This window comes from Anolis sagrei, chromosome 10 (genome assembly GCF_037176765.1).
Source record: "Anolis sagrei isolate rAnoSag1 chromosome 10, rAnoSag1.mat, whole genome shotgun sequence".
Classification (NCBI taxonomy): Eukaryota; Metazoa; Chordata; class Lepidosauria; order Squamata; family Dactyloidae; genus Anolis; species Anolis sagrei.
Genome location: NC_090030.1, coordinates 2702017 through 2726636, shown reverse-complemented (window position 1 = coordinate 2726636; position 24620 = coordinate 2702017). Strand labels below are relative to the sequence as shown.

The 24620-nt window shown below is 45.9% G+C and overlaps 1 protein-coding gene across 3 annotated transcripts; it reads left to right on the top strand.

Annotated features, from left to right (window-relative positions):
• The first annotated feature begins 1505 nt into the window (after positions 1-1505).
• LOC137097647 (homeobox protein ARX-like) lies at positions 1506-22845 on the top strand. 3 transcript variants are annotated; one of them, XM_067471720.1, is made up of 5 exons: positions 1513-2268; positions 12715-12940; positions 17304-17349; positions 17489-17751; positions 22532-22845. In XM_067471720.1, the coding sequence occupies exons 1-5, from the start codon at positions 2259-2261 to the stop codon at positions 22746-22748; spliced, it is 762 nt and encodes a 253-aa protein (XP_067327821.1). In that variant the 5' UTR covers positions 1513-2258; the 3' UTR covers positions 22749-22845. The 3 variants fall into 3 exon arrangements, with proteins under 3 accessions (XP_067327822.1, XP_067327821.1, XP_067327820.1); XM_067471719.1 differs by lacking the exon at positions 1513-2268 and adding an exon at positions 10755-11134; XM_067471721.1 differs by lacking the exon at positions 12715-12940 and having other exon boundaries at positions 1506-2268.
• The last annotated feature ends 1775 nt before the right edge of the window (positions 22846-24620 follow it).

The following is a 24620-nucleotide window of genomic DNA, read 5'->3' as shown; positions in this document are numbered from 1 at the left end:
CTCTAGCTTTCAGCTACTGTTACCAAAACAAATATATTCTAACAGTATCAATGACTTCTGTACAGTAACATTTCCAAAACAAACGCCTAGGCAATGTCCTTGCAGACAGCCAATTCTCTCACGGCAGAAGCGACTTGCGGTTTCTCAAGTTGCTCCGACATAAAAAAAAACTTTTTAAAAGGTACAGTATTTTTGTTTTCGTTAGTTTGTTTATGTGTACATTGATATACAACAGTATTTTTCAACCTGGGGGTCAGGACCCCTGTCGGGAGGAGGGTCGCAAGGGGGTGTCGGAGGGGTCACCAAAGGCCATCGAAAACACAGTATTTTCTGTTGGTCCATGGGTATTCTGTGTGGGAAGTTGGGCCCAATTCCATCATTGGTGGGGTTCAGAATGCTCTTTAATTGTGGGTGAACTAGACATCCCAGCAACTACAATTCCCAAATGACAAAATCAATCCCAACCCCATCAGTATTCAAATTGGGTATTTGTGCTCAATTTGGTCCAGTGAATGAAAATACATCCTGCATATCAGATATTTACGTTATGATTCATAACAGGAGCAAAATGACAGTTGTGGAAGTAGCAACAAACATAATGTTATGGTTGGGGGTCACTGCAACAGGAGGAACTGGATTAAGGGGTCACGGAATTAGGAAGGTTGAGAACCACTGGTGTAATGGAGAGATATGGAAGGGAACCTTCTAAAGGTCATCTAGTCCAGCCCCTTTCAGCCACATAGACATAGATGGTTGAGAACCACTGGTATACAGGTTTTGCATTAATTTGTCTGAACCAGTGGGTTGTACATAAACCCCATTTTCCTAGTTTCCAACAGACCTCACAACATCTGAGAATGCCTATTTTATTTATCGTGTCATCAGCAGCCATTGTATTACAATTCTAACGGAGCAAAACAAACACACAGATTAAAAAGAAAAAGGAAAAAAAAACACACAGATTTTGCAAATTTGGTATTTGGTTAAATGTCCTTTGACCAGTATCTGGCCACTTGGAGTGCCTCTGGGGTTGCATGTGGCAGGGCTCAGGGTGCATTGCAGCAGGTGGTCAGTGGTTTGTTCTTCTCCGCACTCGCATGCCAAGGATTCCACCCTGTAGCCCCATTTCTTAAGATTGGCTCTGCATCTCGTGGTGCCAGAGCGCAGTCTGTTCAGCGCCTTCCAAGTCGCCCAGTCCTCTGTGTGCCCAGGGGGGAGTCTCTCATCTGGTATCACCCATGAATTGAGGTGCTGGGTTTGGGCCTGCCACTTTTGGACTCTCGCTTGCTGGGGTGTTCCAGCAAGTGTCTCTGTAGATCTAAGAAAACTATGTCTTGATTTAAGTCGTTGACGTGCTGGCTGAGACCCAAACAGGGAATGAGCTGGAGATGTCTCTGCCAATAGGTCCTTTCACTATTGGCTGCTACTTCCCGGCGGAAGTATGAGAATGCCTGCCACAAATGCAGGTGAAATGTCAGGAGAGAATGCTTCTTGAACATGGCCAGACAGCCTGGAAAATCTACAACAACCCAAAAATTATATATCCAAAACCACACAATTGTCCAAGTTCACAGGCAACCTCTGGAAAGGACGACACACAACAAACTTTCAAAGGGAGGCGAAAAATCCACCTGAGAAGCAATCTAAACAAATTTTTGAATCATTTCACGAATGGCTTCCTTTGTTTGAGGAGGAGGAAGAGGAGGAGGGCCACTTTCTCCTGATAGCTCCCTTATTAGAGGGGAATTAGCACCCAACCGGCCGTGAAAACGATGCGCCATTATCCGTTTGGAGAGCCATCAAAGCCACTCCGGCTACTGTACATCTTGACACTCGCCACATCAATAATTATCTAATGCGGCTCCGGGTTTATGGCCTTCCTGGACTCCGAGGAGGTCACCCAGGCAGACAGGACAAACCAAATAAATAAATGGCAGCGTTATCTCAGGTACAGCAAACACGGAGGAGCGGGCGTTTAGTATTCCGTAATGGAGTTAGGAGTAATTTACTCAGAGATAATCATTTCTTTGGGGCCCCCAAAGTGTCCTGCCTCCCGCCGCGCGGGCAAATAGAAGAAGGGCCTGGCAGGAAATGGGCCGTGATAATACCGCTCTTTAAATAGAGCCACAAAATGGAAATTCAATGGGAGATACGCTCCCCATTATCCAAACCTTGGCCGTTTTTAATAGCATCCCAAAAAAGGAGAGCAATTAAGACAAGGCAAAGGCAAAAAGGCAAGGCAAGGCCCTCGAAGAAAGATGGTCACAGGTATATAACGTACCATTATAGTTGATGTAATGAATTGAGTAAGGAATAGAAGAGTATTGGAGGTATTAAAAATATATTTTAAAAAAAGGAATTAACTAGGGTAGAGCAAAGATTCGGTGCTTCCTATCTTCGCCTTGAAGAATTGTTATCCAAAATGACAATAAAATAGAATTATTTATAAATTACTAGTCCTTTTAGTGCTTGACTTAAATTGTTCCATATATTTCATATAATGGTTTCATTTACTATTATTTCCAGATGTTCGTCTTTCAGAAAACATTTCAGGAGTGTCCAATACGTTTTCTTTTTTTTAATGTTTAATTTTTTCTGGGATTTGGGGAATGACATGAAATTTGATAAGTCAATATGCCCATATTAATTATATCTAGTAATCTTAATACCCATGTACAGGAGTTGATTATAAATTGTATGATTTTAACTGTATTTGTGTTTAGATTGGCTGCAGTAATGCTGGAGCGGCCTAAGTCAGAGGAGTCCTCCATGTGCGTTGCCATGGAGACTGATGCAGGAGAGAGGGAAGTGGGAGGAGCTTAGAGAGGAGAGTTTGAAAAAACGACAGTTAAAAGTCAGTTAGGGGTTTAGATTTAGAGGAGTGAGCAGTCTGGGTTTAGGTTCAAAGGAGTGAGGAGTGAGGAGTTGGGAGAGAAGGAAAGGAAAGGTGGTGGAGTGACTTGTGAAGCAAAGCTTTGAGGCTTTGAAAAGCTGGGTTTGGCTAATGGAAGTTTCTCAGGCTAGTGCAGCCGAATGGTGAAACCTAGCTGGTATTCTTTTAGTCTAAGGAGAGGCTAAAGAATAGGTTACTTAGTATTTGATATAGGGAGGATCAACTAAGGGAAACATCCCTGTGTGGAAACTTTGTCTGAAACAAGTGCTCTACGTCAGAAAGATACTGTGTTACTTGAAAGAATGAACTGTTAATGTTACAGGTATTATTCCAAGTGCAACAAGGAAAAGTTACGTCTTGCAACTACACGCTGTGTACTTAATAAAATTGTTAACTTTTATTTGAAGATTGCCTCAGCTCCGTCTATTCTGTGTACCAAGTGCCATTTCTCACAATATTACAACTTACCTCACGTGGTGGCAGAAAAGTAGGGAAAAGTAACCAAATAAATCTACATTCTTCTCTCCAGTCACGCTACAGTGTAATTACTACTAAGTCAGGCATGTAGCCGGGGGGGGGGGGGGGCTCGGGGGGCTTCAGCTCCCCCCGAAATTCTCATGATGGTTCGCGAAAAGGCCTTACTGGTGCATTATTTAAACTGTTATGTTTATTCATATCATGATCTGATCACCATACTCAATATATCCCATATGCATGGGAGTATTGGGGTAATGATACAAAAGGTTTGCTAGGCTAGACCCTCTTTCACTCAGACTCAGCCCCCCCCCCGAAACTCAGCCCCCCCCGAAACCCCCCCTGAAAATTTTTTTAGCCCCCCCCCCCCCCCCCCGAAACGAAATCCTGGCTACGGGCCTGTACTAAGTTATTACTTTCTTAATAAAGGAGGAGGTGCAAATGAACAGCTTCCCTCCTAACTTGATGGTAAATTTGGTTCCTAATTGGCAACCTCCATTGCAAATCGGCTAAGTCTTTTTAAAATTGGGAACTGGGGTAAAATCTCCTGAATACTGGTTCCTTTCAAATTGGTGGCAACAATAAATCATCCCTCAGCTCCCCTGATACTTTTCAACCCATAATAGGAGCCCCCAGTGGCACAGTGGGTTAAACCCCTGTGCCGGCAGGACTGAAGACTGACAGGTTGCAGGTTCAAATCCGGGGAGTGGCGGATGAGCTCCCTCTATCAGCTCCAGCTCCTGATGCTGGGACATGAGAGAAGCCTCCCACAAGGATGATAAAACATCAAAAATCATTTGGGCATCCCCTGGGCAACGTCCTTGCAGACGGCCAATTCTCTCACACCAGAAGCGACTTGCAGTTTCTCAGGTCGCTCCTGACACGGCTAAAAAAATATATGCCCATAATGTTCTAGTTGGAGTGATTTCCTGTTTCCATAGTTTTGCATAGGTTAGTCTTGCTGCTGTCACCGTGTAAGTCAAAAGTTTGTCTTGATTTTGGCCTAATACATATACGTGATTCTGAGAGTTGAAATCCAAGAGCAGAGAATGGGAAACTCTGATGTGGGGACTTTCTATAACAACACGTAAACACCAAAATTCAATACCAATATAAAAAAAACAGTAACCATAAACATTTAGAAAATTTCAAAAATGAACAACCCCTCATCACTGTACAAAGATTCCCTGAGCTGCTTTAGAGGTGGCAAGGAGTCCTTACTACCTAGCCACACTGAACATAGCTGAGTCCAGAAGGATACCCACAGCTTGGGTGTCCTCTTGGACTTGTCACTCACGCTTGAAGCTCAGGCGTCAGCAGTGGCCGGGAGGGCCTTCGCACTATTAAGACTCTTGCACCAGCTGTGACCGTACCTCGTGAAGGTGGATCTGGCCATGCCTTAGTCACCTCCAGATTGGATTACTGTAATGCAGTCTACGTGGGGCTGCCCTTGAAGACAGCCCGGAAATTTCAACTGGTCCAATGAACAGCAGCCAGGTTACTAACTGATGCGACTTATAGGGAGCGGTCAACCCTCCTGTTTAAGGAGCTCCATTGGCTGCCATTCATTTTCCGGTCCCAATTCAAGGTGCAGGTTCTCACCTACATAGCCCTGAACAGTTTGGGACCCGCCTACCTGCGTGACTGCATTTCCATGTACGAATCCACACGAGCTCTTCAATCATCTGGAGAGGCCCTTCTTGTGCGCCCACCTCCTTTGCAGGCGCGATTGGTGGGGATGAGGGAGAGGGCCTTCTCTTTGGTGGCCCCCCAACTTTGGAACTCACTCCCCAAGGACATCAGGCATGCCTCCACATTGGCAGTCTTTAGGAGGAGCCTGAAAACGTGGCTGTTCCAGTGTGCCTTCCCAGAATAAGGAAATAACTCCCTGCAATATATCCTCAGAATGCACTTTAATTATTGGATAGGGTTGGACTGTGCTCCCCTCACATCTTTTAAAACCCTTCTACCAGATATATCCTCCCTTGTTCATGCCCAGCGTTTATTTTTTAAATTTTAAACTATTAAATTTGGCCCGGCCATAGTTTTTTATAAATCCTTGTGTGTTATTGTTTATTGCTTATTGTTTATATGTAATTTATGGGTGGTGCAGTGGGTTAAAGCACTGAGCTGCTGAGCTTGTTGATCGAAAGGTCGCAGGTTCGATTCCGGGGAGCCGCGTGAGCTTCTGCTGTCAGCCCTAGCTTCTGCCAACCTAGCAGTTCGAAAACATGCAAATGTGAGTAGATCAATAGGTACCGCTCCGGCGGGAAGGTAACGGCGCTCCATGCAGTCATGCCGGCCACATGGCCTTGGAGGTGTCTACGGACAACGCAGGCTCTTCAGCTTAGAAATGGAGATGAGCACCACACCCCAGAGTCAGACATGACTGGACTTAATGTCAGGGGACTACCTTTACCTTTACCTATATTAATTTATTGCATTGTATTGTTTTTGTTTATGCTTTCTTGTTTTATTATTTATTTATTTATTATTATTTATTTGCTTTATTTCTATACCGCGTTTCTCAGCCTAATTAGGTGACTCAATGCGGTTTACACAATGTAAATTAACACAACAATAACAGTTAAAACACATCATACACAATAACAAAATACACAATTATTATCAATTCATGATGCCTCGATCACAAAGCAAAATCCATTCTCATAATCCTTGTGCCATTCCTATGTTCAATTTACCGTCGTCCTATGTTCAATTGCGCTGATTAGCCAAACGCTTGCTCAGAGAGCCAGGTTTTAACCTTCTTCCGAAACGCCAGCAGCGAAGGGGCCTGTCTGATGTCAATGGGTAGGGCATTCCATAGCCGAGGGGCCACCACCGAGAAGGCCCTGTCTCTCGTCCCCGCCAACCGTGCCTGTGATGCAGGCGGGACTGAGAGCAGGGCCTCCCCGGAAGATCTTAGTGTCCGCGTCGGTTCATAGGTGGAGATGCGTTCGGAGAGGTAAGTGGGGCCGGAACCGTTTAGGGCTTTGTAGGCTAGCGCCAGCACCTTGAATTGTGCCCGGTAGCAGATTGGCAGCCAGTGGAGCTGGCTCAACAGAGGAGTGGTATGCTCCCTGAGTGCCGCTCCCGTTAGCAACCTGGCTGCCGAGCGCTGGACCATCTGAAGCTTCCGGGCAGTCTTCAAGGGCAGCCCCATGTAAAGCGCGTTGCAGTAATCTATGCGGGATGTGACCAGAGCGTGGACTACCGTGGCCAAGTCAGACTTTATTGATGTGTTGTTGGGCTTGGCCTTATGTAAGTCGCTCCAAGTCCCTTGGGGAGATGGTGGCGGGGTTTAAATAAAGTTGTTGTTATTATTATTATTATTATTATTATTATTATTATTATTATTAGTGCTGCTGGGCAGCCACACTTCTCACCTCTTGTGTTGTGACTCTGACTTTCACCAGCTGTGACGTGCTACCTCCCCAGTTTTGACATGCCACATACCAGTTGTGACATTATATCACTCTGCCTGATGTCACAGGCATTTCTGGCATTGGGGAGGGATTGGCTGGTGACTGCTGGAAGAGCACTTCGACAATACAACCCAACAAATGCTACATTCAGCAAAGGACAAGAGGGATCCTCTCACCTCTGCAGGAGTCTACCGTATACCATGCAGCTGGGGACAAGTCTCCAGAGGGACCACCAAACGCAGCGTTGCCCAGACACGCATCAAGGAACATTAAAGGCACTGCAGACTACTTCAACCAGAGAAGTCAGCCATAGCCGAGCACCTGAGGAACCAACCTGGACACAGCATTTTATTGGAGAACACCGAAATGCTGGACCACTCGCACAACCACCATGTCAGACTACACAGAGAAGCCATTGAAATCCACAAGCATGTGGACAATTTCAACAGAAAGGAAGAAACTATGAAAATGAACAAAATCTGGCTACCAGTATTAAAAAAACTCTAAAATCACAACAGCAAAACAGCAGAGAGGAAACAACCAGGCACATCTTAACACCTCTCAACAAAAGATTTTCCCAGGCTCAGGCAGGCCTTCAAATGCGAATGAAGGTGGTCAGTTTGAAACACTCACACCTAGCTCTAGCAGAGAAGAGCTCTTTGCCCCACCCCAGCCATTCCACAGATATATACACCCATTGTCCTATTTCCAACAGACCTCACTACCTCTGAGGATGCTTGCCATAGATGCAGGCGAAACGTCAGGAGAGAATGCCTCTTTTCTAAGATTTCCCAGCTCCAAAGTCAAGGACAACAGAAGAAGTGAAGCAATGATGGCCACATAATTTTATAAGAAGTCACAGGGACACTTGACTTCCTGGGCTTTCCTTGAGATGTGGTTTGCCACTTTTCCATCTTCTTTAATTGCAAAGAGCCCGAGAGCTGCCTCTTCCTCTGCCATGATTGTCATTTGGGCTCTTATTGCACACCCTCCTCCTCCTCCTCCTCCTTGTAACGCGCTCTCATTTCTTTCTTTATTTTCCCGGCTTGAAAGCTTGTCGTCTCCCACTAAATATTAATTTTGTGATTCGGATCAACACGCAATCAGCCTGGAGATGGGGCGCTCTCTGGATCGGCTCCGGCGAAACCTGAAAACCGACATTATTTGGTTTAATTGTGTGTGAAAGTCAACTTTTGTCAAAAGCCTCTCGCTGCGAGGGGACGCTTTCCAAATGCAATATATTCCTTTCCTTTTGCAGATCGCCCCCTGAATGCATTTCCTACAAGCCAAACTTGTAATTCAAGCTGTCTGGTTAGTCTTCTGCTTTGCTTCACAATCACAATCTCTCTGTTGCAAAGACTTTTGCTTGTTTACCTTGATCTCGATCAGCTATATCCAATGTTTTTGTTCTAGTTTCCCAAAGACTGGGGTTGCTGAGTACAGCTTGGAAACAAGAAAGGGCATTGCATGCTAATATTCAACGTATTTGTCTAATTTCGCTCCTTCCTTCGTTGCTGTTGCTCACGTTCTTGCATTGAGGTCAGCTCTGAACTTGGTGAGTTTCTGGCAATGGTGGTGCAAGCAAGGAACTTTCCCAAACAGTGTCACCTTTTGTGAGCGACAGGATATCAACATCATAGACAAGGATGTGTTGGTCTTGAATGAGCTACCAGACCCTTGCATTGGGGGGAACTGACCTTCATTTCTGGGAGTTGTAGTTCACCTACATCCAGAGACACTGTGACCACCACTGATGATGGATCTGGACCAAACTTGGCACACAGAACCCACTGGAGGGGTTTGAGGGGACTGACCCACCATGGTGGGAGTTGTAGTTTATCCTGCAGCCAGACACCCCACGGACTCCACTGATGATGCATCTAGAGAGCAGACTTGCCCAACATGACCAACTTTAACTACTGATGGGAGTTTCAGGGGGTTAACCTGGCATGATGGGAGCTGTAGTTCACCCACAACGTTATGCATTCTGTAAAATAAAAAAAAGGCTTTTTCAAATAATTTGGGCAATGTCAGGGACATTGCTAATAATAATAATAATAATAATAATAATAATAATAATAATAGACAGTTCCTGGGAAAAAGTGAGAGCCCAATTGACAAAGAAAAAACATGGCTGTGGCTCACAAACAGAACTCTGGAAAAGGAGACCAAGGAGGGCCTGATTCTGGAAGCCCAAGAACAAGCCATTCGAACCAAGGCCATCCAAGCCAGGATTGAAAAGTCGAAAACAGATCCCAAGTGTAGACTCTGCAAGGAAGCAGATGAAACAATGGATCCCATCCTCAGCTGCTGCAAGAAGATCAATCAGACAGACTCCAAGCAGAGGCACAACACCGTTGCTCAGATGATTCATAGAATCATAGAATCAAAGAGTTGGAAGAGGCCTCCTGGGCCATCCAGTCCAACCCCATTCTACCAAGAAGCAGGAATATTGCATTTAAATCACCCCTGACAGATGGCCATCCAGCCTCTGTTTAAAAGCTTCCAAAGAAGGAGCCTCCACCACACTCCGGGGCAGAGAGTTCCACTGCTGAACGGCTCTCACAGTCAGGAAGTTCTTCCTCATGTTCAGATGGAATCTCCTCTCTTGTAGTTTGAAGCCATTGTTCCATTGTGTCCTAGTCTCCAGGGAAGCAGAAAGGAAGCTTGCTCCCTCCTCCTCCCTGTGGCTTCCTCTCACATATTTCATTGGAACTTGTGCCACAAAGACTATCTGCCTTTGACAAAGAACTGGTGTGATCACAAGCCTGAAAAGGTTACAGAGAGTGAACACGCCAAACTCCTCTGGGACTTCCGGATTCAGACAGATTATGTTTAGGAGCACAACACTCCTGACCTGACGATCGTGTTGAAAAACAAAGAATGGATCATCGATGTCGCAATCCCAGGTGACAGCAGGATTGCAGAGAAACAACTTGAAAAGCTGACACGATATGAGGACTTAAAGATCGAACTGCAAAGACTCTGGCACAAGCCAGTCAAGGGGGTCCCAGTGGTGATCAGCACACAGTGCAGTGCCTCAAGACCTTGGCCTGCACTTAAACACAATTGGCGCTGACAGGATTACCACCTGCCAGCTGCTGCAAAAGGCCACCTTACTGGGATCTGCAGGCATTATTTGCCGACACATGACACAGTCCTAGACACTTGGGAAATGTCCGACGTGTGATCCAATACAACAGCCAGCAGAATGTCTGCTGTGGACTCATCTTGTTGTGTTTCAAATAATAATAATAATAATAATAATAATAATAATAATAATAATAAATACATCACACAGTCCTAGACACTTGGGAAGAGTCCGACGTGTGATCCAATACAACAGCCAGCAGTGTCTGCTGTGGACACATCTCGTTGTGTTTCAAATAATAATAATAATAATAATAATAATAATAATAATAATAACAACATCACACAGTCCTAGACACTTGGGAAGTGTCGGACGTGGGATCCAATACAACAGCCAGCAGTGTCTGCTGTGGACACATCTTGTTGTGTTTATAATAATAATAATAATAATAATAATAATAATAATAAATACATCACACAGTCCTAGACACTTGGGAAGTGTCCGACGTGTGATCCAATACAACAGCCAGCAGAGTGTCTGCTGTGGACTCATCTTGTTGTGTTTCTAATAATAATAATAATAATAATAATAATAATAATAAATACATCACACAGTCCTAGGTACTTGGGAAGTGTCCGACGTGTGATCCAATACAACAGCCAGCAGAATGTCTGCTGTGGACTCATCTTGTTGTGTTTCCAATAATAATAATAATAATAATAATAATAATAATAATAAGGTAATATGATAATAATAGTCATGCTGTTGTTGCTGATAATATAATGATAGCACTGATAATAATACTAACACTGATGGTGATGATGATAATAATGATATGATAATAAGAATTGCATTACATAGTGTACTTTGGGATCAGATCCTGGGATATTGGGCAGTGTCGGTCCAGATTTAGACTATTGATGCAGCAGCCTAGAAGCCCCTTGGCCGTTGTCCAGGTGTTGTGTTCTACCAAGACTTCTCTCTAGATCCTTTCCAGGGTTGTTGCATCCCATACCTGTGCCTTCTCATTTGAATGGCCAGAGTGTAGCCCTGCCTTAGTTTCCCCCCTGTGTTGAAATGCACCGCCTTCCCTCCCTCCAATGCAAGCAAGGAAGGAAGGAGGGGTCCTTCTGCCCGCCCCTTCCAAGCAAAAGCAGTGCTCTTCTCCTGTCATAAAACCCTGCATTGGTTGGAAGGAGGGAAGAAGGAAGGAAGGAAGGAAGGTGAGCTCCATGGACAGCATCTGCCTTGGTAAGTACTTCTCTTCTCTTCCTTCTCTTATCTGTTTCTCTTCTCTCGCTTCTCTTCTCATCTTTTCTCTTCTCTTTCCCTTCTCTCCCTTTTCTTCCTCTTCCTATTTCTCTTTTCTCTTTTTCTTCCTGTTCTCTTCTCTTCCCCTTCTCTCCCTTCTCTTTTCTTCTTTCCCTTCCCTTCCTTCTCTTCTCTCCCTTCTCTTCTCATCTTTTCTCTTCTCTTCCCCTTCTCTCCCTTCTCTTTTCTTCTCTTCTTTCCCTTCCCTTCTCTCTCTTCCCTTTTCTTCTTTCCCTTCCCTTCCTTCTCTTCTCTCCCTTCTCTTATCTTTCTGTTTCTCTTCTCTCCCTTCTCTTATCTTTCTGTTTCTCTTCTCTCCCTTCTCTCTGTTTCCCTTCTCTCGCTTCTCTTCTCATCTTTTCTCTGCTCTTCCCCTTCTCTCCCTTCCCTTCCCTTCTCTTTTCTTTTCTTATTTCCCTTCCCTTCTCTCCCTTCTCTTATCTTTCTGTTTCTCTCTGTTTCCCTTCTCTTGCTTCTCTTCTCATCTTTTCTCTTCTCTTCCCCTTCCCTTCCCTTCTCTTCTCTTTTCTTCTTTCCCTTCCCTTCTCTCCCTTCTTTTTTCTTCTTTCCCTTCCCTTCCTTTTCTTCTCTCCCTTCTCTTATCTTTCTATTTCTCTTCTCTCCCTTCTCTCTGTTTCCCTTCTCTTGCTTCTCTTCTCATCTTATCTCTTCTCTTCCCCTTCTCTCACTTCTCTTATCTTTCTGTCTCTCTTCTCTCCCTTCTCTCTGTTTCCCTTCTCTCCCTTCTCTTCTCATCTTTTCTATTCTCTTCCCCTTCTCTCCCTTCTCTTATCTTTCTGTTTCCCTTCTCTTGCTTCTCTTGGTTCTCTTCTCATCTTTTCTCTTGTCTTCCCGTTCTCTCCCTTCTCTTATCTTTCTGTCTCTCTTCTCTCCCTTCTCTCTGTTTCCCTTCTCTTGCTTCTCTTCTCATCTTTTCTCTTCCTCTTCTCTCCCTTCTCTTATCTTTCTGTTTCTCTTCTCTTGCTTCTCTTGCTTCTCTTCTCATCTTTTCTCTTCCCCTTCTCTCCCTTCTCTTATCTTTCTGTTTCTCTTCTCTTGCTTCTCTTGCTTCTCTTCTCATCTTTTCTCTTCCCCTTCTCTCCCTTCTCTTATCTTTCTGTTTCTCTTCTCTTGCTTCTCTTGCTTCTCTTCTCATCTTTTCTCTTTTCTTCCCCTTCTCTCTCTTCTCTTTTCTTTTCTTTTCTTTCTTTCTTTCCTTCCCTTCTCTCCCTTCTCTTTTCTTCTTTCCCTTCCTTCCCTTCCCTTCTCTCCCTTCTCTTCTCTTTTCTTTTCTTCTTTCCCTTCCCTTCTCTCCTTTCTCTTATCTTCCTGTTTCTCTTCGCTCGCTTCTCTTCTCTTCTCATCAGGAATTGTGGGAGTTGAAGTCCAAAACACCAGGAGGCCCCAAGTTGGCACATGCCTGCGATAGAGGCTTGGGAGTTGTAGTTTGGGGAGGTCGCATAGCTTGAGTTCTGGGTTCCCCACCCTGCCAGGGCTTGCTTCTCTCTTCTCCTCTGAAGGCGGGGTGCGCTCCCTCTGGCTCCCCAAAGGGCCTTTGCTGGGGAAGGAGCCCAAAGCAGAGAAGGAGGAAGAGGAGGAGGAAGCCTGGGGCGAGAGCGCCGCCCTCAAAGGCCAGGCCAAGAGGAGGAAGCCCCAGCGCCGCTCCCGCACCACCTTCAGCGACTCCCAGCTTCAGGACTTGGAGAGCGCCTTCCAGAAGTCCCATTATCCAGATGTCTTCGCCAGGTGAGATCTCTCCCATCTTTGAACTGGATTATATCATCCACATTATCTGCTTTCAACTGGATTATATGAGTCTACAACACCATATAGTCCACAATTGGAATATATGAGTCTGCGCCACCATATAATCCACATTATCTACTTTGAATTGGATTATATGAGTCTATACAACCATATAATCTACATTATCTACTTTGAATTGGATTGTAAGAGTCTATACCACCATATAATCCACATTATTTGCTTTCAATTGGAATATATGAGTCTATATTGCCATATAATCCACATTATTTGCTTTCAATTGGATTATATGAGTCTGCACCACCATATAATCCACATTATCTGCTTTCAACTGGATTATATGAGTCTACAACACCATATAGTCCACAATTGGAATATATGAGTCTGCACCACCATATAATCCACATTATCTGCTTTCAATTGGATTATATGAGTCTGCACCACCATATAATCCACGTTATCTGCTTTCAATTGGATTATATGAGTCTATACCACCATATAATCCACATTATCTGCTTTCAATTGGATTATATGAGTCTGCACCACCATATAATCCACGTTATCTGCTTTCAATTGGATTATATGAGTCTATACCACCATATAATCCACATTATCTGCTTTCAATTGGATTATATGAGTCTATATTGCCATATAAACCACATTATCTGCTTTCAATTGGATTATATGAGTCTGCACCACCATATAATCCACATTATCTGCTTTGAACTCAAGGTCAATGCCCACCAAACTCTTCCAAGTATTTATTGTTGGTCATGGGAATTCTGTGTGCCAAGTTTGGTTCAATTCCATCATTGGAGGAGTTCAGAATGCTCTTTGATTGTAGGTAAACTATAAATGCCAGCAACTACAACTCCCAAATGACAAAATCATAATTTTTTGAGTGATGGCCACTCCTTGCGTTGTGAGACGTTTTGTTGCCACATTTGGTGTGATTTTGTTCATTGATTCTTTTGTTTTTAAGGTATTATGCACAGAGCATTTATATATATCTATATCTATATCTATATATATATATATAGATATATAGATAGATAGAGAGAGAGAGATAGATAGATATATGTATAGATAGATAGATAGATAGATAGATAGATAGATAGATTAGCCATCCCCTGCCACACATAGCTGTGGCCCTCAGAAAGCAGAGGAATTCCAGGCATGAAACAATAGACAGAAGAGACATATGCAAGGGACATTGACAGATGAAACAGAAGGTAGGTGGATAGAACATAGGTAGGTAAATAGATGGATGGTCAGACAGACAGACACACATCTTTAAGGGGCCAAAGGAGGTTGGAGTGGATGGCCTTTGGGGCTCCCTTCCAACTGGTTGGCCATCTGTTGGGTAGGCTTTGATGGTGTCTTCCTTTACAGCCCAATGAGGTTGGACTGGATGGCCTTTGGGGCTCCTTTCCAACTGGATGGCCCTCTGTCAAGAGGGCTTTGATGGTGTCTTCCTTTACCGCCCAATGAGGTTGGACTGGATGGCCTTTGGGGCTCCTTTCCAACTGGATGGCCATCTGTCAGGAGGGCTTTGATGGTGTCTTCCTTTACCGCCCAATGAGGTTGGACTGGATGGCCTTTGGGGCTCCTTTCCAACTGGATGGCCATCTATCTGGAGGGCTTTGATGGTGTCTTCCTTTACCGCCCAATGAGGTTGGACTGGATGGCCTTTGGGGCTCTTTTCCAACTGGATGGGCATCTGTCCGGAGGGCTTTGATGGTGTCTTCCTTTACCATCCAATGAGGTTGGACTGGATGGCCTTTGGGGCTCCTTTCCAACTGGATGGCCATCTGTCAGGAGTGCTTTGAAGGTGTCTTCCTTTACCACCCAATGAGGTTGGACTGGATGGCCTTTGGGGCTCCTTTCCAACTGGATTGCCATCTGTCAAGAGGGCTTTGATGGTGTCTTCCTTTACCGCCCAATGAGGTTGGACTGGATGGCCTTTGGGGCTCCTTTCCAACTGGATGGCCATCTGTTGGGAGGGCTTTGATGGTCTCTTTCTTTATCGCCCAATGAGGTTGGACTGGATGGCCTTTGGGGCTCCTTTCCAACTGGATGGCCATCTGTCAGGAGTGCTTTGAAGGTGTCTTCCTTTACCACCCAATGAGGTTGGACTGGATGGCCTTTGGGGCTCCTTTCCAACTGGATTGCCATCTGTCAAGAGGGCTTTGATGGTGTCTTCCTTTACCGCCCAATGAGGTTGGACTGGATGGCCTTTGGGGCTCCTTTCCAACTGGATGGGCATCTGTCTGGAGGGCTTTGATGCTGTCTTCCTTTACTGCCAAACGTGGTTGGGCTGGATGGCCTATGGGGCCCCTTTATCTACCATGGCTCAATGCTGTGGAATAATTCCATGGTGTAGACCAGGGGTTTTGGACTCCAACTCCCACAATTCCCAACAGCCTTCTTAACAGCCTTTTGGGGTTGAAGTTGTTTTTGTCACTGTGTTTTTCAGTGTTTTATCAGGCACCTGAGAGGTGTATTGTATCCAAATTTGGTGTCAATCCGTCCAATGGTTTCTGTGTTAAGTTAATCCCACAAACATTACATTTTTATTTATATAGATTGAAAAAATGTGTTTGTATTATCTCACAATTCTCTGGCTTTTTAATACCAAACGTAGAAGGAAGTCCCTTCTTGTCCTTTCTGTTTCCAACGCTTGTGGTTTCTCCCCTGATGCATTTTAGCAAATGGAGCAACGAGCCATATGTCCCATTTTCGATGGGAGGCTCCTTAGCTGCAGCCAAGTCCCATGGGCAAGGCATCAAGGCATCAAAAGATTGTGAAGGGAGTGGTCTGCAAACACTTAGAAACAAATGCGGTCATCGCTAAGAGTCAACATGGATTGATCAAAAACAAGTCATGCCAGGCTCATCTGATCTCTTTTTTCGATAGAGTTACAAGCTGGGTAGATGCTGGGAATGTGGATGTAGCGTGTCTGGATTTCAGGAAGGCCTTCTTTGACAAGGTCTCCCATGACCTTCTGGCAAGGAAACTAGTCCAAGGTGGGCGAGGCAGAACTACGGTGAGGTAGATCTGGAATTGGTTAAGTGGACGAACACAGAGAGTGCTCACTAATTCTTCCTCTTCATCCTGGAAAGAAGTGACAAGTGGAGTGCCATCCGCAGGGTTCCATTCTGGGCCCGGTCCTGCTCAGGATCTTTACTAATGACTTAGATGAAGGGCTAGAAGGCAGGATCATCAAGTTTGCAGATGACACCAAATTGGGAGGGAGAGCCAAGACTCCAGAGGACAGGAGCAGGATTCAAAACGATCTTGACAGATTAGAGAGATGGGCCAAAACTAACAAAATGAAGTTCAACAGTGACAAATGCAAGATACTCCACTTTGGCAGAAAAAATGAAATGCAAATATACAGAATGGGGGACAATGCCTGGCTCGAGAGCAGTACGTGTGAAAAAGATCTTGGAGTCCTCGTGGACAACAAGTTAAACATGAGCCAACAATGTGATGTGGTGGCAAAAAAAGCCAATGGGATTTTGGCCTGCATCAATAGGAGCATAGTGTCTAGATCTAAGGAAGTCATGCTCCCCATGCTCTATTCTGCTTTGGTTAGACCACTTTACCTGGAATATTGTGTCCAATTCTGGGCACCACAATTCAAGAGAGATATTGACAAGCTGGAATGTGTCCAGAGGAGAGTGACTAAAATGATCAAGGGTCTGGAGAACAAGCCCTATGAGGAGTGGCTTAAGGAGCTGGGCATGTTTAGCCTGAAGAAGAGAAAGCTGAGAGGAGATATGATGAGAGCCATGTATACATATGTGAGAGGAAGCCACGGGGAGGAGAAAGCAGATCAAAGGTCTGGAGAACAAGCCCTACGAGGAGTGGCTTAAGGAGCTGGGCATGTTTAGCCTGAAGAAGAGAAGGCTGAGAGGAGATATGATAGCCATGTATAAATATGTGAGAGGAAGCCACAGAGAGGAGGAGGGAGCAAGCTTGTTTTCTGCTTCCCTGGAGACTAGGACGCAAGGGAACAATGGCTTCAAACTACAAGAGAGGAGATTCCATCTGAACATGAGGAAGAACTTCCTGACTGTGAGAGCCGTTCAGCAGTGGAACTCTCTGCCCCGGAGTGTGGTGGAGGCTCCTTCTTTGGGGGCTTTTAAACAGAGGCTGGATGGCCATCTGTCAGGGGTGATTTGAATGCAATGTTCCTGCTTCTTGGCAGAAAGGGGTTGGACTGGATGATGGCCCAGGAGGTCTCTTCCAAGTCTTTGATTCTATGATTCTATGAGCATCATAATTTTGTAGATTTAGCATTTCCAGCATTGGAAACGTATTTTCGGATGTCTCTTTTCAGGGAGGAACTGGCAATGCGGCTCAACCTCACAGAAGCCCGGGTTCAGGTAAGGCATTGCTGGGTGAAGTGGCCCCTTGTGAGTCTCCAGCACAGCTCTGTTGTGTTCTTCAGCTGGAAGTCCTTCCTTTCACCAGGGTTCACTGATTACTGACTTTCCTCTCTCTCTCTCTCTGTATTTTGGGAAGGTTTGGTTCCAGAACCGTCGGGCCAAATGGAGGAAGCGTGAGAAGACGGGTCTCTTGGGGGTCCTGCCCTGCGGCCCCTTGGCACCTCCCTTGGGCCTCTACCTGGACCTCCCCCTCAGTCCGGCCTGGAGGGCCATGCCCGTCTCCGCAACGGCACCGGCCTTTGGACCCGCGGCCCTGACCGCTCCGCTCGGCCTCGGCGGCTTCGCCTGGATGATGTCCTTCTTCCGCAGCCCCCTCCTCAGCCCCCCTCCGCTGGGAAGGTGAGCAGGAGGGGACCCCAAGGGCCATCTAGCCCAGCCTCTGTGACTAAAACCTTCAACCAAAGCTAGGGCCAACACAGCTGACTCGAAAGCAAGGACAGGAAGCCCACAGCCATGCTTTGGTTTGGTGTATTTGTGCCCCCTCTTTGAGACTTGAAAGAGAGAGCACCCCTCCATCTATCAAAGTCAAAGCCTGCCTGCCTCTCTACTGTTTGCACCACAAGGCTTCTTGCGGGGTGAAGTGGCCATCTGTGAATCACCTTTGGGAGAGATAACGCAGGATAATAATAACAATAACAACAATAACAACAATAACAACAACAATAATAATCTCACCCTGGTCATTCCACAGATATAGAAACCCATTTTCCTAGTTCCAACAGACCTCACTATCTCTGAGGATGCTTGCCATAGGTGCAGGCGAAACGTCAGGAGAGAATGCCTCTAGACCATGGCCATATAGCCCCAAAAAACCTACAACAACCCATTCACACTTCGCTCCAGCAGACAAGAGTCCTTTGTCCCACCCTGGTCATTCCACAGATACATAAACCCATTTTCCTAGTTCCAACAGACCTCACTACCTCTGAGGATGCTTGCCATAGATGCAGGCGAAACGTCAGGAGAGAATGCCTCTAGACCATGGCCATATAGCCCGAAAAAACCTACAACAACCCATTCACACTTCGCTCCAGCAGACAAGAGTCCTTTGTCCCACCCTGGTCATTCCACAGATACATAAACCCATTTTCCTAGTTCCAACAGACCTCACTCCCTCTGAGGATGCTTGCCATAGATGCAGGCGAAACGTCAGGAGAAAAATTGCCTCCAGAACATGGCCATATAGCCCGAAAAACCTACAACAACCCAATAATAATAATAATAATAATAATAATAATAATAATAATAATAATAATGTATTGTCAAAGGCTTTCATGGCTGGAATCACTGGGTTGTTGTAGGTTTTTCGGGCTATATGGCCATGTTCTACAAGCATTCTCTCCTGACCTTTTGCCTGCATTTATGGACCTAACAACCTCTGAGGATGCTTGCCATAGATACAGGTGAAACATTACAAGAGAATGCTTCTAGAACATGGCCATATAGCCCGAAAAACCTACAACAACCCAATAATAATAATAATAATAATAATAATAATAATAATAATAATGTATTGTCGAAGGCTTTCATGGCTGGAATCACTGGGTTGTTGTAGGTTTTTTCGGGCTATATGGCCATGTGTGAACCATGGCTGTTGTAGGTTTTTTCGGGCTATATGGCCATGTGTGAACCATGGCTGTTGTAGGTTTTTTCGGGCTATATGGCCATGTGTGAACCATGGCTGTTGTAGGTTTTTTCGGGCTATATGGCCATGTTCTAGAAGCATTCTCTCCTGACCTTTCGCCTGCATTTATGGACCTAACAACCTCTGAGGATGCTTGACATAGATACAGGTGAAACATCAAGAGGGACTGCTTCTAGACCATGGCCATATAGCCCGAAAAACCTACAACAACCCAATAATAATAATAATAATAATAATAATAATAATAATAATAATAGGTGATGGGTGGGACCAGGGAACCTAACTATAATTGACAGGTGGCTTGCCCTATGATTGCAAACTATAACAGGAAGCCACTCTGCTGCAAAATCCCAAGCCTGGGATTGCAAACAAACATTTAATGCAAAGCAAACAGAATTGGAGCTCCTGGTACAGTTGTACCAGCACAGAGTCACTGGTTTGTCTGCTGCTAGGCAGACTGTCCATTGCTGGGTAAAGTGTCCCTATTGTGAGTCACCAATTTTGGCCATTGCTGGGTGAAGTGGCCCCCCGTGAGTCGCCAGTTTTGACTGTTGCTGGGTGAAGTGGCCTTCGGCGAGTTGCTCATTTGGCTGATGCTAAATGAAGGACTGTCCATTGCTGGGTGAAGTGGCCTTGTCACTGGTTTGGCCGTTTCTGGGTGAAGGGAAGGAAGTTATTGGGTGAAATGCCCCCTGTGAGTTGCTAGTTTTGACTGTTTCTGGGTGAAGTGGCCTTCTCTGAGTTGCTCATTTGGCTGAGACTCCACCAGTGTTCACATTTGGGTACATTGAGTATCAGTGCCAAGTTTGGTCCAGATCCACCAATGTCTGAGTCCACAGCGCGCTCTGGATGTAGGTGAAGGACTGTCCACTGCTGGGTGAAGTGGCCATCGCTGTGTTGCTGGATTTAGCTGTTGCTGGGTGAAGGGGAGGCCATTGCTGGGTGAAGTGCCTGGTGAATTGAATCCAGACAAGACAGAGGTCCAGAACACCCAGAGGGAGGGCCCAAGTTTGCCTGCCACTTTTGGACTCTTGCTTGCTGAGCTGTTCCTGCCTAAGTGGCTGAGGGGGGAAAGGAAGGGGCCTGAGGCTGTTAGGAATGGTGGGAGTTCGAGTCCAGAACACCCGGAGGGAGGGCCCAAGTTTGCCTGCCACTTTTGGACTCTTGCTTGCTGAGCTGTTCCAGCCTAAGTGGCTGAGGGGGGAAAGGAAGGGGCCTGAGGCTGTTAGGAATGGTGGGAGTTGGAGTCCAAAACACCCGGAGGGAGGGCCCACCGATTCCAGATCTTGAACCAGTGTCTGGCTGCTGTGTCGGACTGGATGAGAGCTAACAAATTGAAACTGAATCCAGACAAGACAGAGGTTCTCCTGGTCAGTCGCAAGGCCGAACAGGGTATAGGGTTACAGCCTGTGTTGGACGGGGTCGCACTCCCCCTGAAGACGCAGGTTTGCAGTTTGGGTGTGACCCTGGACTCATCGCTGAGCCTGGAGCCCCAGGTTTCGGCGGTGACCAGGGGAGCATTCACACAGTTAAAACTCGTGCGCCAACTGCGCCCGTACCTTGGGAAGTCTGACTTGGCCACGGTAGTCCACGCTCTGGTTACATCCCGTTTAGACTACTGCAACGCTCTCTACGTGGGGTTGCCTTTGAAGATGGCCCGGAAGCTCCAATTAGTCCAACGTTCGGCAGCCATGATACTAACTGGAGCGGAGCGCAGGGAGCACACAACTCCTCTGCTGCACCAGCTCCACTGGCTACCGATTTGCTACCGGGCTCAATTTAAAGTGCTGGCGTTGGCCTATAAAGCCCTAAACGGTTCTGGCCCAACTTACCTATCCGAACGTATCTCTGCCTATCAGCCCACCAGGACCCTAAGATCTTCTGGGGAGGCCTTGCTCTCTATCCCGCCTGCTTCACAGGTGCGGCTGGTGGGGACGAGAGACAGGACCTTTTCTGTGGTGGCCCCTCGGCTGTGGAACGCCCTTCCCATGGAGGTAAGATCAGCCCCCTCGCTGATGGTGTTTCGAAAAAGATTGAAGACCTGGATGTTCGAACAGGCGTTCGGTTAATTCGGTTGTTGTGGGTTTTTTTGGGCTATATGGCCATGTTCTAGAGGCATTCTCTCCTGACCTTTCGCCTGCATCTATGGACCTAACAACCTCTGAGGACGCTTGACATAGATACAGGTGAAACATCAGGAGGGACTGCTTCTAGAACATGGCCATATAGCCCGAAAAACCTACAACGACCCCATAATAATAATAATAATAATAATAATAATAATGTATTGTCAAAGGCTTTCATGGCTGGAATCACTGGGTTGTTGTAGGTTTTTTCGGGCTATATGGCCATGTTCTAGAAGCATTCTCTCCTGACCTTTCGCCTTTGATGACTAAAGATTGGTAATATGGATGATGAAATTGGACCACGATTTTAGTTAGGAGATGCATTGGATTGTTATTGATGGGCCAATATTGTGTATTGTGTATGTTTTTTATGGTTTTTAAACTGAATATTGTTGATTGTTGTATTTTGTTGTAAACCGCGTTGAGTCGCCAATTTAGGCTGAGAAACAACGGTATACAAGTACAGTAATAAATAAATAAATCAATAAATAAGTGGCCCCTTGGCTACGGCTGGGTGATGTGGCTCTTTGTTTACGAAAGAAAGGTAGCATGTGCGTAAAGGGGAATGAGGGAGGAAAGAACGCGTAGCAAAGGGGCCGTGGAGACAGTGTGAGTGAGGTCGGCCCTCTCAGAGCTGGAGAGGGGAGAAAGGAAAGAGAGAGAAAGAAGGAAAAGGGAGGGAGAGAGAAGAAGTGAAGGAAGAGAAAGAAAAGGGGGAAAGGGGAGGGAAAGGAAAAGAAGGGAGGGAAGCAGGGACAACACTAGGTAGAGATATACCTGTCTGACCGGCCAAAATACCTGCCTATGAGCCCACGAGGACTTTGAGATCGTCTGGGGAGGCCCTTCTCTCGATCCCGCCTGCCTCACAGGCACGCGTGGCGGGGACTAGGGACAGGGCCTTCTCGGTGGTGGCCCCCCGGCTGTGGAACACCCTCCCTGTGGACATCAGACTGGCGCCCTCCCTTATGACATTCCGCAAGAGACTAAAGACGTGGTTGTTTGAGAAGGCGTTTGAGTAAATGCTGCAACAATTGGCAATGACGATTGGAACGGAATATGGATAACGAGATTCGGATTGTGATTCAATGATGAGACGTCACGAATGATTTAGTGTAATTGTATTATTAATAGTGATGTTGTTTATTGTTGTTTGTGATATTGCTTATGTTGCAAATTGTACCTGTTTTTATATGTTGTACACCGCCGTGAGTCGCCCCAGGGCTGAGAACGGCGGTCTACAAGTGCAGTAAATAAATAATAAATAAATAGAGATAGAGATATATGCATGCGCTAGTTGTACCAAAAGTCATTGATGCTGAACTTGCCTTCCCATCGCTCCTGCACGCAGGTTCCTTGGCCCTTTGAGCCCCTTTGTGGCAACCGCCTCTGTCCTGATGAAGGCACCTGGACCTTCGCCAGATCCCCTTCCCACAGCCTTTGCGGATCCTTCTGCAGCCGAAACAAAATCCTCTGTTCTCCCTGCGTGTCAAGCCAAAGCCCATTCTCCGCAGAACCCGATCCCGCTCTCCTCCATCCCTTCCTGCTCTGCAAAGCAACTGTGTTGACCATCTCGATTTGGGGACTGCAATCCGGCACAAGCAAAATGAAGGACATGCCCCCCAAATGCCCTCCGTGGAGAAAAGCAAAAGCCTGAAGCGTTGCCGTAACGTCCGCATTTCACCCCTTTCTGTATCTGGAGCCATTCGCAAGAAATAAAAGAAATTCAAAGTGCTGGCGTTGGCCTTTAAAGCCCTAAACGGTTCTGGCCCAACCTACCTATCCGAACGTATCTCGGTCTATCAGCCCACCAGGACCCTAAGATCTTCTGGGGAGGCCTTGCTCTCTATCCCGCCTGCTTCACAGGTGCGGCTGGCGGGGACGAGAGACAGGGCCTTTTCTGTGGTGGCCCCTCGGCTCTGGAACGCCCTTCCCATGGAGGTAAGATCAGCCTCCTCGCTGATGGTATTCCGAAGAAGACTAAAAACTTGGATGTTCAAGCAGGCATTTGGCTAATTCGGTACAATGAATGTGTTGATTACGGATTGGTAATATGGATGATGCAATTGGACCACGATTTTAGTTAGGAGATGTATTGGATTGTGATTTCGTGTAATATTGTGTATTATGTTTTTTATGGTTTTAATTGTATACTGTGCACTGTATATTTTGTTGTAAACCGCGTTGAGTCGCCAGTTAGGCTGAGAAACGGCGGTATACAAGCACAGTAAATAAATAAGAACTACGTGTGCAAGGGGAAAAAAAGTGTTTGAAAGCTTGAAAGTGTTTCTTTCCTGTTTAATTGTGCGGCCCTTAGCTTGAAAGTTGTTGTTTCACTCCAGAAACTTTGTTGTTTTTGTGGCTGCCACAAACTGGGTTGAATTGCTTGGCACATGGAGTTGTGCGAGGGGGCGCATGCAAGGCAGTATGCACCAGCAAGTCCCTTCAAGGCATGGGGGTTCTGTGTGGGAAGGTTGGCCCAATTCTATTGAACGCCAACGATAAAGCCCAGCAACTACAACTCCCAAATGTCAAGGTCTATTTTCCCCAAACTCCACCAGTGGTCACATTTGGGCATATTGAGTATTCGTGCCAAGTTTGGTCCAGAGCCATCATTATTTGTGTCCATACTGCCCCCTGGATGTAGGTGAACTACAACTCCCAAACTCAAGGTCAATGGCCATCAAACCCTTCCAGTATTGTCTGTTGGTCATGGGAGTTCTGTGTGCCAAGCTTGGTTCAATTCTATCGTTGGTGGAGTTCAGAATACTCTTTTATTGTAGGTGAACTATACAGCCCAGCAACGACAACTCCCAAATATCAAGGTCTATTTTCCTCAAACTCCACCAGTGTTCACATTTGGCCATTTTGAGTATTTGTGCCAAGTTTGGTCCACATCTATCATTGAGTCCACAGTGCTCTCTAGATGTATGTGAACTACAACTCCCAAACTCAAGGTCAATGCCCATCAAACCCTTCCAGTATTTTCTGTTGGTCATGGGAGTTCTGTGTGCCAAGCTTGGTTCAATTCCATTGTTGGTGGAGTTCAGAATACTCTTTTAATTGTAGGTGAACTATACATCCCAGCAACTACAACTCCCAAACGTCAAGGTCTATTACCCCCAAACTCCATCTGTGTTCATATTTGGGCATATGGAGGATTCGTGCCATTTTTTGTCTCGATCCTTCATTGTTCGAGTCCACAGTGTTCTCTGGGTATAGGTAAACTATAACTCCAAAACTCAAGGTGAGTGCCCACCAAACCCTTCCAATATTTTCTGTTGGTCATGGGAGTTCTGTGTGCCAAGCTTGGTTCAATTCCATTGTTGGTGGAGTTCAGAATACTCTGATTGTAGGTGAACTATAAATCCCAGCAATGACAACTCCCAAATGTCAAGGTCTATTTCCCCCAAACTCCATCTGTGTTCATATTTGGGCAT

Coding starts and splice junctions, on each gene's coding strand:
- LOC137097647 (XM_067471719.1), top strand. CDS start 10,984: ATGCAAGCAAGGAAGGAAGGAGGGGTCCTTCTGCCCGCCCCTTCCAAG. Junction 11,135..12,714: donor CATGGACAGCATCTGCCTTG/GTAAGTACTTCT, acceptor TCTCCTCTGAAG/GCGGGGTGCGCTCCCTCTGG. Junction 17,350..17,488: donor TCACAGAAGCCCGGGTTCAG/GTAAGGCATTGC, acceptor TATTTTGGGAAG/GTTTGGTTCCAGAACCGTCG.